The following is a 15,019-nucleotide window of genomic DNA, read 5'->3' as shown; positions in this document are numbered from 1 at the left end:
AAATCAAGGACCATACTCTGTACCACAGAGATTTGATTACAGATAGTTTGTGAAAAAGGATGAAGATTATGAAAACATATTTTATTAACTTTTTCAGTGTTATTGAAAAATGGCTAACGGAAATTGGATGCGAAAGCGTTGCAAATATTAACAGTTTTATCTAATGAAAATTCCTTGTAAGTGAAGTTAACTGGTAAGCCATATAATTTTCGTCTTTAAGTTGACAAGATTCCAAACATTTTTAGTATTCTCTTCTAAAGAATCAGTATGTATCAGTATATTATTATTATTCATTATTACAGGACAATAAATGTACAAAATAATATGTAAGTTCAGCTTTAGCTATCAGGGCCTACAGCTGGTAATAAAACTAAAGTAAAATTAATTAGAAAAAGTCTTTAATTCGTTTGTTAAATATAAAAATTGAAGTTAGTTGGAGACAGAGTTTTGAGGTAAGTTTTCCATGTCTTATTTCTTTTGTTTCAGTGACCTCTTTCTTTCGTGTACCAAGGGTGGCTTAGGTTTGTATTTCTTTACTTCTTGAAAGATATTATCCGTTAATTATTTAGTTCAAATGGGAATATTTTTTAGAAGGTATGGTGAGTCTATAGTCTGTGCTAAAAGGGGCGGTCTTGGAGGGTTAGAAGATTAATAAGTTTTAAACGATAACATGGTAAGATTTAGATTATCGCCCTAAGGAAGACCACGGAGTGCAAATCGGAGAAAACTGCACTGTACAAATTTAATTCTTTGAGAATAAGAGTTGTGATAATGAGACCAAAGTTGAGCAGTGTATTCAAGGGGAGGTCTAACTAAGGTAGTATACAGAGATTTATTAACATAGGGGCTAGAGAATTCTTTAGACCAACGTTTGATTAAACCAAGAGCTGAGTTTTTCTTGTTTATGATATGAATTAAAATGGGCTCAAAAACTTAGCTGAGTGTTTCAAATAACTCCCAAAACAAACATAATTAATTATAGCATCGTGTTGGGCAGGGAAGATGTGATCGCTTGCGGGCATTTGGCAACATTAATTTTTAAGATTTCTTGTCGAACCATAGCCTGAAATGAGTCACGATCATTTTGGAGTAAGCAAGAAACAGAAGGAGAACTCATGATTTTGCATAAATGTGTTCGTAGATTGAGAGCCTTAAAATAATTCTATATTGGCGGGTCTCTAGGTATGATCTGAGACGTAAAATAAAAATGGGTGAACAACCAAGAGCTTTAAGCTTAAGATGAATAATTTGTTGAGTAATTTTTTTTGATTTACTAAATTCTATGGTTCGTATATTTGCTTAAAGTTTAAGGTACAAATCCAGCTAGATTGGTTGCAGTAAATATGCATTTTAAGAAGCCATATTTTTGTGAAGAAAAAATAGGTCTATAATGAACGCAAAGTTTTCGAAAAGCTTGGGATTTGAAGAAAGCTTGGCTATGGGCCAACATCATTTTTTGCTTTATTGAACAGGAAAAGTTAAGGAATTTTTTCAAAGCTTTTGGATGATATCTAGAAAAAATTGAAAGACAAAGCAGTGCTAAAAGAGGTTTATATAGAGAGGTAGCAAACTTCTTTAATTAATATTGCAGGCAAACCAAACAGAAGTGGAAACGCAGTCAGCCCTTTGCCGAAATTGAAATAAAATGGTTTTTCAGACGATACCGAATCAGTATCGCATTCAAGTGAAAAGGGAATGGAATTGGTCAAGTGTAGTTAGATCAGAGGAGGAATTTGTAGGTACTAGAGACATTTCATCATCTGATGATTCTAGTTGTGGAGGTTGAAATTACAACAATTAAATCGAAGAGATGTAGTACCCGTGGCATGATGGTTAGTGCGTTGGACTGTCATGCAAGGGGTCTTGGGTTCAATCCCTGCCTGTGCCACCTTAATTTAAAAAATTAATTTTCGCGGGTACTGCCTCTTGCGAGGAATTGACAATTCCTTCAAGAGTAATTCTTGTCATGAAAAAGTGCTTTCTCAAATTAGCCGTTCGGATTCGGCCTTAAATTGTAGGTCCCTTCCATTCCTGACAACAGTACTCGCACACAGGAATGGTTGAGAGTTGTAAGTCACTAGGCCCTGGTTCACAACGGACTGTTGCGCCACCCCATTTTTATTTTGAAATCGAAGAGATTATCTCTGGTTTCAAAACAGGGGGTCGATTTTATGCCGTATGCTAGCGTTGCACGATTGTAGCCCCAGATAAAGAATACCCTCCGTTTTTTAATTATAGTTTGACTCTGATAAATCTTTTAGCTAGGCTGGCATCTAAGCCATTGTGTACAACAAACGTCATCCTGTAAGACTACGAATTCAGAAGAAAACAGTTCTTCATCAAGGATTCAATTGCAAAATTTTGTTGCGGTTGATGCGAAGATAGGGAAGTTTTTAGAAATTAATGAACACTGATGATATTCTTGTGGGACATCTTACGTTCTGGTAATAAGGGGAATGGTTAGGCATCCCATAAGTATTCAAGTCTTTTGTGACTGAGCTGGAGATATATTGACATCTCCATGGAAACCGGTGTATATGTTATGTCAAAAAAATGTCTTCCAATTAAAACAAATTTATTGGAAAGTTGTCTGGAAAGTAAGTCAAGAAAAATCTCCCTAACTATCAAGTCAAGTCAACTTATTTCAAAATGACAACTGATCATGTTTTTTCATTCAAGTGAAAGCTGAACTTACTACTCTATAATTTATTTATTTTTTGCACAGTTCCATTTAATATTTTCTGTAAAAGGGTCCCTTCTCAATTTAAAAAAGAAATAAGAATTATTTCTTTACAATACATAAGACAAATCTTAATCGACTTGTAGCTTGTCTGAGGAGTGTTTTTTAGACAATGATGTGTTTGGTAGTTCTTGTACTATGAACTTTAAGTACAAATTTGTGAATTAAAGTTCTGAATTTGAAATTCATGACACTTGGAAAACTAACTAGTTGCTTTGATCAAAATTTATGTTCAAAGAATGAAGTTGACTGCAAATGAAGTCCCTTATGTTGCCTGAACCTGAAAAAAAAGTGCGTTGGACTGTCATGCAAGGGGTCTTGGGTTCGATCCCTGCCTATGCCATCTAAAGTTTTTTCACGGGTACTGCCTCTTGCGAGGAATTGACAAATTCTCCAAGAGTAATTCTTGTCATGAAAAGTGCTTCCTCAAATTTGCCGTTCGGATTCGGCTTAAAACTGTAGGTCCCTTCCATCCCTGACAACAGGAATGGTTGAGAGTTGTCAGTCACTAGGCCCTAGTTCTCAAACGGACTGTTTCGCCACCCAATTTATTTTTTTGTATGTGCAGTGAATGACAGTAATATTCCGTTTTTACATTTGGTGTTTTTCTCGTAGTAAAAGTTGAATTTAGGTATATTATTTGTTTATTTTATAAATTAGTATATTTTTCCCTAAATATTTCATTAAAAAAATGGGGCAATCACCTCACTGCATTAAAATATACGATAAATAACGCAAAAAGAACACATGTAAGCACTTCATTAATATACGGTTTTTGTTTTCTTTGCTGAGTTTGTATTTGCCCCAATTGACAGTTTATCTATTTAAGAGTACCGTTAAAATTAAGTGATCACTAGAAGTTTACATACATTTTTAAAACGATTTAGTGTAAAATTTTGGTTTTATTCAAAGGGCGCAAAGGAAAAAATGTAAGCCTTGAAAAACGAAACCTTGTTATTTTTCACCAACAAAAAAAATTGCTGATATTTTAGACATGAAGCCAAACACTGTCAGTGATATTGTTTCGAGGTACCTATAAAAAAAAGGAAGGATCGAACCAAAGAAGCAGATGGGTCAACAAAAAAGTTAACAATGAAAGAAGATCGGCTTATAGTAAGGAAAATTAAATCAAATCCTCGTTTAAGTGCACCAAAAACTGTGCAAGAAGTGTTAATGGAATGCAAAAAGAAAATATCTGCATCAACGGTACGCCGAACCATAAAGACAAAAATGGCTACAATTTGGATCTTTGGATCGAAGGGAAGAGTTATCTATGGTGTGGCGCAAGCCAAATTAAGAGCTTAAAATCAGGAACACAAAGCCAACAGTGCAGCATGAAGGCGGGCACATCATGGTTTGGGGGTGCATTTCGGCAAGAGGCATGGGAAATTTATTATTCATCGACGGTATATTGAACAAAATTAAAGGCAAAGTGTGGAGAAAATGGATATTTTAAGGAATTTCAAATTTTACCAGGACAACGACCCGAAGCACTAGGTGCATGTTGTAAGGGATTTTTTTTTAGTTATCGTATTCTTTATTTATTTTATTTTGTTAATTTGCTATTTTAATTAAAAAATGAATATATATATTGGAATTATTAAATACAAATACAAAATATTTTAAAGAAAAACTGTTTTTTTAATTTTTTTAAAGTGAAAAGTAAAGTGTTTTTATGGAAAGAAATAAAAAACAACCGAATATTAATGGCACTCACTGTACATAGCCTGAGTAGAGGCCCGCAGTTTAGAAATAAAATTAAGAATTTATACATATGTAAGTTTTTTTTTATAATTTCCTTTTTTTCTTTAAAATCTAAATTGTAATTTTTAGAAAATAAAAACAACTTAACGATTTTGGACAAACACGCTTTTTGTTATGCAAGGAATTTGTTATTTGTTCACCAGAGTCCATGCGCCGACAACTTCAATTAGCAGTTTCTATAACATTTAAAAAAAAAAAGTTCTGGAAGCCCAGTAAGAATCGAACGCCAAAAAGACGCCGATGTCAAAATCAAGAACATTTTTCTCTCGGAGATCGTTTTCAAGGAAAAACTATTTGCGGTTAAATTTGCTGTTTAAAATGATGTCGCTAAATGAAATTAAAAAATAGTACCTACATAGATGACAGCACTGTTTTTCCAACAAAAGTAAGGTGAAATGGCTAACCATTTTCTATTTACATATCAATAAAAATAAATAAAATAATAAATAAATAAATAGATTTATTTGCTACATTTTTGGGTTTTTATAATTATTTTCAATTATATTTTTTTAATTAACAAAGGCACAAGAAATTCGTACTATAGTACTATTCCGAGAAAAAGGTAGGTTGCTGTCCTACTTACTATATGTATAAAATATATTGTTGGGCTTTTCTGTTGTAGGTACATACACCATATAAAAATTGCGGAGAAAAAAAGACAGAGCAAAACACATTTTTGAATAAACTTCCATCTCTTTCTCCTTGAAGTAAATAATAGCAGGTGCCTTTAACTAACAATGTTGAATAGGGGTAATCTTTAATTTGTTGTCCATAAGCCGATGAGCAAAAACTCAAAAAGCGAACAACAAACAAACTGAATATGAATACCTACGATTACGATACGTTTGCAGCGATAGCATAGCACGGTATCGGCTTCTCCATCGTAGCTTATATTGTGGCGCAGATGTTTTTCGTTTCTATGGGATGCCAATTTTTTCTTTTAAAGAAATACAAGTTATGAATATTGAACTAGTATGCTATCGTGTAAATCCACTGCTGACAATTGTGTACCACCTTTTTTCCCCAGTTCTTCGCTATTCTGCGCCCATATTTTGTCTTACAGTAGTAGGTATAGGGTGACATTGCCAAGCAAAATTTTGCCAGCGGTATCAACCTATTTAATACGACTGCGAAAACGATAAATCAGATGTATCGAGTATCTTCATAATAATTTGCAAATTTGTATTTTTTGATGGCAGAAATGGAGCGCTTATGTATGTAATAATATGAGAAAAGATATCGGGTAGGTATATAATATCAATTATTGAATTACTCTAGGTAAATAGGTAACATATGTTTAAAATGTTTTTCTTTTTTGAAATAACCTACACTACCTACCGAACCCACACACGTACTTGCCTACATGAGTGAAGAGTAAAATAGGGAGAAACAATCGAACCGTTTAACCGCATTAGAATTCCGTTAAAAGACATAGGTTGACAGGTACCTATCCCTTTGTGTGTTTGAAAAGACTATACCTATTTCTTAAAAGAAAAAGCTGCCACTTTACTAAACAGGTAGGTAGGTGTCAAAAAGTTTTGAATTAAGGTACCGAAGATTCAAAAATAAGACTGGTAAAAAAACCACTTTGAAGATGTTTAAACATTCGTCTTTAAAATAACACGAGAATGTAGGTTATTTTTCAAACTGCATTACATAATCTGGCTTACTTTTAGCCAAACTTGATAGCTACCTAGGTACCTATTTATTTTTAATATTTTATTAAAATATCTCAATGATCTTGCTCTGAGTGAGTTTTGCCTTTCATTCTAAAAGACGGTAAAAAAATTGTAGATTTGCTAAAGACCAAGAAATTTTGAATCAAAATTTTATAATTAAAAAAATAATCTAAAATCGATACAGTTATTCTCGAGATCATTTGAAAACTACAATAATTCTTAAATACCTAACTGCCTTAATATTATTTGGTATCATCAGATGCAGTGTTTTTTATATATAGTGCGCACGAAAATAATAACGTAAGTAAACTTCATTCCCCTTAAAATTAAAATGAAATAGAAAGAGCAACGAGCTAATTTCAAAATGTATCATGTATTTTTTTACCAATTTTCGCATACTCCTGGTAAATTATATACCTGCTTAATATTTTAATTTAAGTAAGTAAAATGCCTTTAAGTAAAAAGAATGAATTTTAAAGTTAGGTAAATAGGTACATGGGTAACCGTAAACGTACTTCTCTGTGAGAAATATTGGGTCTTACCGCATTCACCCAATTTCAATACTATGACGGCGGCTAAACGAAAACGAAGACAAAACAAATAAATAATTCCTTTTTTTCTCCAACTTATGAAACGATTTCTCTTAGAGTGGGAACGCCAATTTTTCAATTTAAAAATAAACAAACATGAGACGCATACACATCTCTATCTCAATGGCATAGTCTTTCCGTTCTATGGCGTAGCGTTAAGCGTATGGCTAGGGAAAAAAAGCCGCTTTTCTTCATAACGATTACGATACACCTATATTGTCATTGCCATTGGTGAGAGTGAGACCAACAGAATCCAAGTCTGAAATCATACGACGACAGAGCAAAGCCAACGACACCAAACGAATAAGAAAAACGAAAACACTCATGGACATCAAATCGACTCTACACTAAAAAGTGTTCGCGCTTGTACGCTTGTTCGTTTCGCATTGAGTTTGAGAATTATGTGCCTGGCTTACATGTTCGTCATCGTCACTTTTATATTGAAAGTTAACTTGTACATTTGAAAGAATACGGACAGCGAGTTGTTGAGAAAAACAAAATACAAAAATATTTTTGTTTTTTTATTACAAAAACAAAATTAAAGTTTTTAAAATGTTATCTGATGGAAACATACATAAATAATAATAATATATTAACTACCTCTTGTTGAATAATAAAGAAAAAATATTAAATAGAACAAAAAAGAAAAAAAAAATAACCTAAATGTGTAAACTTAAAGACTTGTAAGAAAATACTTTAATATATATACAAACAAATATTTTTTATACAAATACAATACAAAATTGTGAAAAGTGCATACATAAAACAAAAAACTCAAGAAACAATTCACCAGGTTGGTTAAATCATTAATTGAATAAAAAGTGCATAATTACTATTTATTAGTTTGTTAAATAAGCCTTCGCGTTGTGTATATAATTTACATGTTCATGTAGGTATAACGTATGGGTGAAGTTGAAGTAGAAGTTAAAGTTGGTTGTTGGTAAGCTACTCATCGAGCCAACGAAAAACTAATTCTTTCTCAGTTTCCTTTCTCTTCCTGTTCCCTTAACCATTACCAATACCCCAATTTTATTGTATACTCGTATATTCTGTATTGTCTGTAAAGTTGGAGTGAGCTTAGCTACACTTGAACTTCTTATATATATACCTTTGCTGAGTTGAAGGGTTAACTTCGCGTATGAAGTCGAAAACAGTAAAGATGTGTTCCAGGTGCTTTAAAAAAATTGCGCTCCGATTCAACACCAAAAATATTGTTTATTCAGATTTCATAGCCATAGGGAGCTGTTTTTTAATATATGTGGCTTCTTAAACAAACTGCCCTGTTTGGAAGGTGCGAAGACGCTTAGGTATAGCGCCAATTGCCGAATAACGAATGTCAAAATTACTTTTCTGAGGCTGACAATAACTGTTTAAAATTAAACTTAAGTTTAGTTTCTACAAAAAAACACTATATTAGAGTGTTTACTACTATTACTTTTAATTGGTATTTCAAGTTTTCTTTTTTTATTTTCCTATGAATCAAAGGAAACAGGTCTATTTGCTGCATATTTTGTAGGTTATGTAGGTTAGGAAGGGACTTTCTTCGATTCAATGTTTCTTTTGATTGTTTTTAATACAGCAGTGACGCCATGCAGATTATTTTTTATTCATTTTTAAGTTTTGATTTTGACTTGTTTTTTTTTGTGACTCACTGTTAAAATAACTTTATTCCTGTTAGACGCTTTCAGTATTATTAATTATAAACACAAAAATCAAGTCCCAATGAAACACCTCTTTAAAAATTTAATTGGAGAATACCGCGTCATGTGAATTGTTTCAATTGCAATTTATTCCATGATGGTTTTAATTCTTCTATTTCGATTAAAATTGTACAATTCAGATTTTAATATTGTGGCAAGTTATTAAAATACACTCCCTTGCCATTTCATCACATAAATAAACGAAAATAAAAATCGGTTTATTGTATGTTGGCCCTGGCAACTCTACTTTGTGTGCCGAACATTTTGAAGCGAAATCAATTGTCAGAGAAAATTTCCAATTCTATTTAATTCGCATTAAAAATGGCTGACTGTGATTGCTATAGAGAATTTTATTAAAATTGTTCTTCTACAGTTGTTTTGTAACAGATAAGATTTTTATTTAAAGTAGTGTTTTTTCATTGATTTTCCAAAAAATAATTTAATGTTTTCAAGAAAACAAAATTTGTGCTAGGCACTTTCTTATAAACGGTCTAATCCAATTCCCACAAAATGCCGCACATATAAAAGTATATGCATGTTGAAAGTAGGTATGTATGTGTATATATAACTTTTCCCTGTCATGGAGTACCTAGTTTGTTTTATTTTGAATGCAAGGAATTTGTTGAAACCGATTCAGTGTGGTGTCTTGTGTGGTAATTTTTTAAACTTTTGTACCTACATATAATTTTCTTTTTTGATGACGAAAAACTAGTAACATCCCTATATACACCTAAGTTAATTTTTATTTGTCAAAAATGATCATTTGTTCAATCAATCAATCAATTTGTTTTTCTCATTCTAGATAGCTACTTAAAAGAGCCATTCAAGAATAAAATAGATAAGGATTTTTTTAATTATAAAATTATCTTTTCATCATCAATTTTCAAGAGACAGAGAGTAAGAATATAACCCCAGAAAATAGTAATTAATATACACAACACAAGAGATTTCCCATTATTTGTGGTGGGTATCAGTATATAAAGAAATTTGTAGGGTTGCAAAAACCAAAAAAGGGAAACAACAACAAAAACTGCTTGCTTTTGAAAGCAACAGCAGCAGCGAGCAACACAACACGAACTACGGAGCACAAACACAATAGAGAAGAAAAATATAGTAACAACAAAAACCCAGTACCAGTGCCAGTCCCAGAAGCATACAACCAATAAAAAATAAATTAAAACTCCATCTGGCGAAAAAGAGAAAACCTTATCGACCTTATTTTGCAGCGTTGTCAGGAGGTAAAGAGGGAGAAAAACATAGTCTGCATAGGGCTGTATATACACAAACACATCTGTAAATTGGAAGTCGATTGAGTAAAAATATAAAACACGAACAGTTGGGTTTATAGCAGTAGAAAGGCGAAAAAAAGCGACCGTTGTTTTTTGTTGTATTATTTCTTATACACCAATTTTGTTTCGTGAGCTCTGTGCAGCTGTCTGCCTGAAAGTATTTAATTCTTATTCTCCCCGAAACTAAAGTAAAAATCAACAAATCTATATTAAAAGATTGACAATAAAGTTAAAAAGTAATTTTATACACTTCAAATATAAAAAAGTATTCTATATTTCGACAAAATGACGTCTGGCAAGGATACCGCGTCGTTTTTCGCACATGGTAACACAAAACAATTTGAGTTTTGTTATAAATTGTATCCACAAGTCCTCAAACTAAAAGCCGAAAAACGCAACAAAAAACCAGAAGAACTAATTCGACTCGATCATTGGTAAGTATTTTTTTTTTTAAATTTTGTATTTAAATTTTGTATTTAAATTTGAATTGTTTATTTTTTATTTACCCACAAACCAAACGAAATGTGAAAATTTCTTTTGGAGTACCTACCCCGTAAACCACCACAAAGTGTTGTTTTTCATTTTAATATTCAAATTTTATCTGAGATCAAACGCGCAGAGACTTCGTATGTCTAGTCGAGGTGGTCATCAACGGACTTATGGTTTTTTAACAGACTTAGACTTAAAGAAGCCTTAAATAAATAATAAATAATTGGTTTTATCCGATAGGTACCTACATATATAACAGGAGCTAGAGAAAAATAACTTCAATATGTATTTTTATACCTACCAACAAATTAAATTTGTTGAAACAAGCAACTAAAATAAATGTTAGATTTTGTGGATTATTATGATTTTTATTCAATCTTGAAGTTAAAAAAAAAAACAAATGGATTTCTAAAAATCCTTATTACATTTCAATTATACAAATTTTGAAATAATAACGTAGAATTTGTTTTCAAATTTAGTTTCGCCAGTAGTCCAAGCAGATGGAATCAATGCCATACTTCCATCGTTTGAAATGTCTTCCAAAATTTCTTTTTCTGTCCAATGGGGTGTCCGCTCTGTTGTCATCTAGGGTTCGAGAATTAATATTTCCATTGATCATTAAATAGAGTTTAATTTTGGCACTGGTAACTGACTCTTAAATTTTACCAGTGTCGACATTTTCTTGTTTGTTAAGAAATGTTAAGTTCTTGTTGATCTTAAACATTCCAGAACTGTCTGCCAATAAAGGATGTTATTTATTTAACGTAAAGTGTTTCCCTCTAGTTTAATTTCTGACTAATATCCGCTGGACGCAGGTTTTTCTTTTTTGTCTGTAAGTCGATAGACCTACCTACTGCACTCAAAGCAGAGATTGTTCAGCATGATTTGTAGCACTTCGCTGCTGATTGCAAATAGAGAATTATAGAAGCTGCTCGTTAATTAGTACCTGTTTTCTAGAAATTTTTTGTTTTGTGTGGAACAATCTGAAGAAAAAAACGATTAATGTAGAAATTTGAGTAGAAATTTGTAATTGTACTTATATATTCCTGCAGGTATTTCAAAAATGAGTTACACAAAAAGTCTGTAGCCAGATAGAAATTTCATTAACACTATTTTTTTTTTGTGAAATATTTAATTGTATATTCTTTTTCGAATTAAGGTACCAAAATGATCTTCCAAAAACAATCAAACAACGGGGGAAAGATGCGCACATGGTTCATGAGGAACTTGTTCAAACAATGAAATGGAAGCAAGCGGTAATTTTAACGACACACAAATTTGAACTTGATAAAAAAAACTTGTTATTTTTCGTAGCGTGGGAAATTTTATCCACAACTATCGTATTTGGTCAAAGTTAATACACCACGCGCTGTTATGCAAGAGACTAAAAAAGCATTTAGAAAACTACCAAACTTAGAACAAGCTATAACAGCCCTTTCAAATTTGAAAGGTGTTGGCACTACAATGGCATCCGCTTTATTAGCAGCTGCTGCACCAGATAGTGCGCCTTTTATGGCCGATGAATGTCTAATGGCAATTCCAGAAATCGAAGGTATTGACTATACAACAAAAGAATACCTTAATTTCGTACAACATATTCAGACGACGGTACAGAGATTAAATTCAGAAAGAGATAGTAACTCATCTTGGTCCCCACATAGGTAAATTAAACAAAAATTCAAAAAGCATTTTTTTAATGAAACTATTAAATTTTCAGGGTTGAATTAGCGTTGTGGGCACATTATGTTGCATCTGATTTAGATCCAAATCTACTCGATGAAATGCCAGATGGCACAAATTTAGCCAAGGTTCTTGCTTTAAATGGCACCACGTCCACAGTAACATCAACAACAACAGACAATGAAGCCGATGAAAACTCAGTATCAAATGATTCCGTTTCCCAGGAACGCATCGATAATACAACACAAACGACAACCAATACAGATGACGGGACAACACCACCGTCAAATCAATTCGAACCATCTGATGAAAGTAACTTGGAACCTCCATCGGCACCAGCTAATGGGAAAAATAACGGAAATGGTAAGCATACAAATACAGTCTACTTTGAATGTATAGACATTTTTAACTCTTTTTTTTATTTAACTCTTCCCCGAGAAGGTGTTATTGATAGTTTGGATGAAAGCAGTTCCAGATCAGAAGACAGCATGGAAAAACCAGTAACCCCAATGATTGCAAATGATGAGACAAATGACAGTGACACAACACTGAGCAGTGGCAAAAGGTATGTACTTATCATTATAGTAATTAAATAAATTGCTAAGAGTTACCATTTGCATTTATTTATTAAAATCTACTTTTTTTCTTACAGATCTCTAAACTGTGAAAGCTCGGAGGATCAGAATAGTCAGCCGGAGATTAAAAAGATACGAAGTGATTAGATTTTGCATCAAAATTAAATTTAAAAAAAAATACAAATAAAAATAAAAATCAATAAGTAAATGATCTATGAGAGTGCTGAGTGCATATAAACGTCTTTCATCACCAAGCAAGTAAAACAAATTAGAATTAAAAAAGTATAAACTTTGAATACTGATACCACACTGCAGCGAAAAAACATCTACTTTTTTATTTAAATGTTTTCGTTTGGCAAACAAAATGTATTTTCCATCTTTTAAATTCCATAATAATTAAACAAAACAAAAACATTATATATTTTAGTACGTAATCGAAAAAAAAGTTAATTATAATTTACAAGCAGGAAAAGAAAAAGATTCCAATAAAAAACAAAAACAAATTGGCGACTAAAAAAAAAGAGACCAAGAAAGAAGAAAACAGTTGAGAAAAAACGAAACAAAAAAAGAAACACCAAGCAAGTGTACAATTTAATATGAAATAAAAAACTGCTAAAATTACTTTAAAATCATTAAACCTAGAAATAAAACAACCACTAAATGAATATAAAACAAAAAATTATAACACCAGAAGCGGAATCTACGAATATTATTTTTAAATTATTTATTAGTCAAATACATCTAAACAATGATATCAAATTTATATTAAAACAAAAAAAAAAAAAGATTAAAAGAAAACAAACTTCGGACGATGTTTAGCTGTATAACAAAAAAAAAATATACAGTCTTATAATATTTTGAAAACAAAACAAACAAGATGTAGGATAAATATATACATATATATAATTAATTTTTCCTTCTATTTAATTTAACCCTCACAACAAACAAAAAGAAAAAAAAACAAGAAAGTATGATAGAGAATTGTATTTCACACACACACTTAATTGTATTACATTTGTTGTTTTTAACGAAGAGATTCAACAAAAAAATATTTGAACAAAAGTTTAATTTCATGTATGTCCTTTTTTGTCTCCTTTTTTATTTTAATTATTTAATAAGCTATGATTCTATTAAATGTACACAGTCTACATTGGAAAATTGCATCTTTTTTCTTATATTTATTTGCGTTTAAATTATTTTCTCATAACTTGGTTTAGGTGGTGTATATGGCTTTCTTTTAAGCTAGATGAGTACTTCTATATACCAAGAAAACGATAATACATATTTAAAAATAAAATGTGCATACATACTGTGGTAATACATACTAAGGTAAGGATCGAAACACTCATAAATCCGCTGGTCCGGATGTTATCCCCGTTAAATCTGAAGAGGTGTTATTCAACGATGGCAAAACCATTGGCGGTTGAAAACTGTAGTTGTCCAGCCATTTCCAAAAAAAGGCGAATCTTCCTCACCCCCTAATTACCGATTGGACTTACGTCCCTTCCATGGAAACGCTGATTAATTATCAGCTCAAGAAATATCTCGAAAATCAAAAAGGTCCATGGTTCATCTCGGCGAACAATGAAGCAAATCTTTACATCGATCGCTTTGGAGAAAGTAAGATTATTCTACTTGATTCAAAAGCATTAGATAGTGTTTAGCTTTCGGTTTTCATGAATCCCTCCTTCGTTGGATTAGTAATTACCTCTTGGATCGTACAATACAAGCAGTATTGGATATGTTCATGTCTGAAAACCATAAAATAAATGCTGGTGTGCCCCAGGGCTCTTACATCTCCAACACTCTCATTTGCTTATAATCCAATACATTGTCAGCGAAACAATAGTACTCTTAGCATTTAATATTCGTTTTCGAATTACATCCCTCTTCGGATGTGGAACTGCAACGACAAAATATGATAAGCTCATTAAATTCCGACCTAAACAGCATTGTACAATGGGGAATAAAAAATGGTGTGGAATATAATGCTTCGAAAATCCAATGCTGTCTTGTATCGTTAAAGCGAGATATACCCCCTTTTAAATTATTCATAGTTGGCACTCAATGATGGCGAAAAGTGATATACTGCTAAAGTTGCAAGGATACAAGAACATTGCGGCAAGTTTATCACATAAACACTATTTACCAAAGTTGTGCTTTTAAAATTGAAAATTATTTATAACTAAAGTTATTAAAGAGTAAAGTTAGAATGTAATTTCATTCTTACATTAGTTAAGATAATCACCCCTATCACAGAGTCCCTCGTAGCGAGTCCCCGAAAATTGTGTTACGCTACGAATACGAATACATTTACATCATAAGCCCCGAACGAATTCAAGAAAGCATTTGCGCACAGAAATAATAATTTCGGAGTTTTAAAATCAGCTGATATGCGTCAAAATAAGAAAATTAAATAAAAGTTCGTTTTTCATCTTTCGATTTGTTCTTGTTTTTATTTGTTTTTGTCTTTAAAAATTGATAGTATTGTCGTTGCAATCTTTGCAATAAAT

At 31.9% G+C, this 15,019-nt stretch overlaps 1 protein-coding gene and 1 long non-coding RNA gene across 3 annotated transcripts; one reads left to right on the top strand and one right to left on the bottom strand.

The window, feature by feature from the left end:
- Positions 1-7,090: 7,090 nt before the first annotated feature.
- Positions 7,091-13,447, top strand: LOC129953239 (uncharacterized). 2 transcript variants are annotated; one of them, XM_056066194.1, is made up of 7 exons: positions 7,091-7,566; positions 9,276-10,196; positions 11,411-11,507; positions 11,566-11,912; positions 11,969-12,294; positions 12,373-12,496; positions 12,584-13,447. In XM_056066194.1, the coding sequence occupies exons 2-7, from the start codon at positions 10,048-10,050 to the stop codon at positions 12,651-12,653; spliced, it is 1,113 nt and encodes a 370-aa protein (XP_055922169.1). In that variant the 5' UTR covers positions 7,091-7,566; positions 9,276-10,047; the 3' UTR covers positions 12,654-13,447. The 2 variants fall into 2 exon arrangements, with proteins under 2 accessions (XP_055922169.1, XP_055922170.1); XM_056066195.1 differs by lacking the exon at positions 7,091-7,566 and adding an exon at positions 8,817-9,021.
- LOC129953240 (uncharacterized) lies at positions 7,414-8,011 on the bottom strand. Its single transcript, XR_008782468.1, has 2 exons — positions 7,882-8,011; positions 7,414-7,831 (listed from the first exon to the last, which is right to left on the bottom strand). It is a non-coding gene; the product is annotated as an uncharacterized LOC129953240 (long non-coding RNA).
- Positions 13,448-15,019: the final 1,572 nt, after the last annotated feature.

The sequence above is a fragment of the Eupeodes corollae genome, chromosome X (assembly GCF_945859685.1).
Source record: "Eupeodes corollae chromosome X, idEupCoro1.1, whole genome shotgun sequence".
Lineage (NCBI taxonomy): Eukaryota > Metazoa > Arthropoda > Insecta > Diptera > Syrphidae > Eupeodes > Eupeodes corollae.
This window is presented reverse-complemented; position numbering and strand designations above follow the sequence as displayed.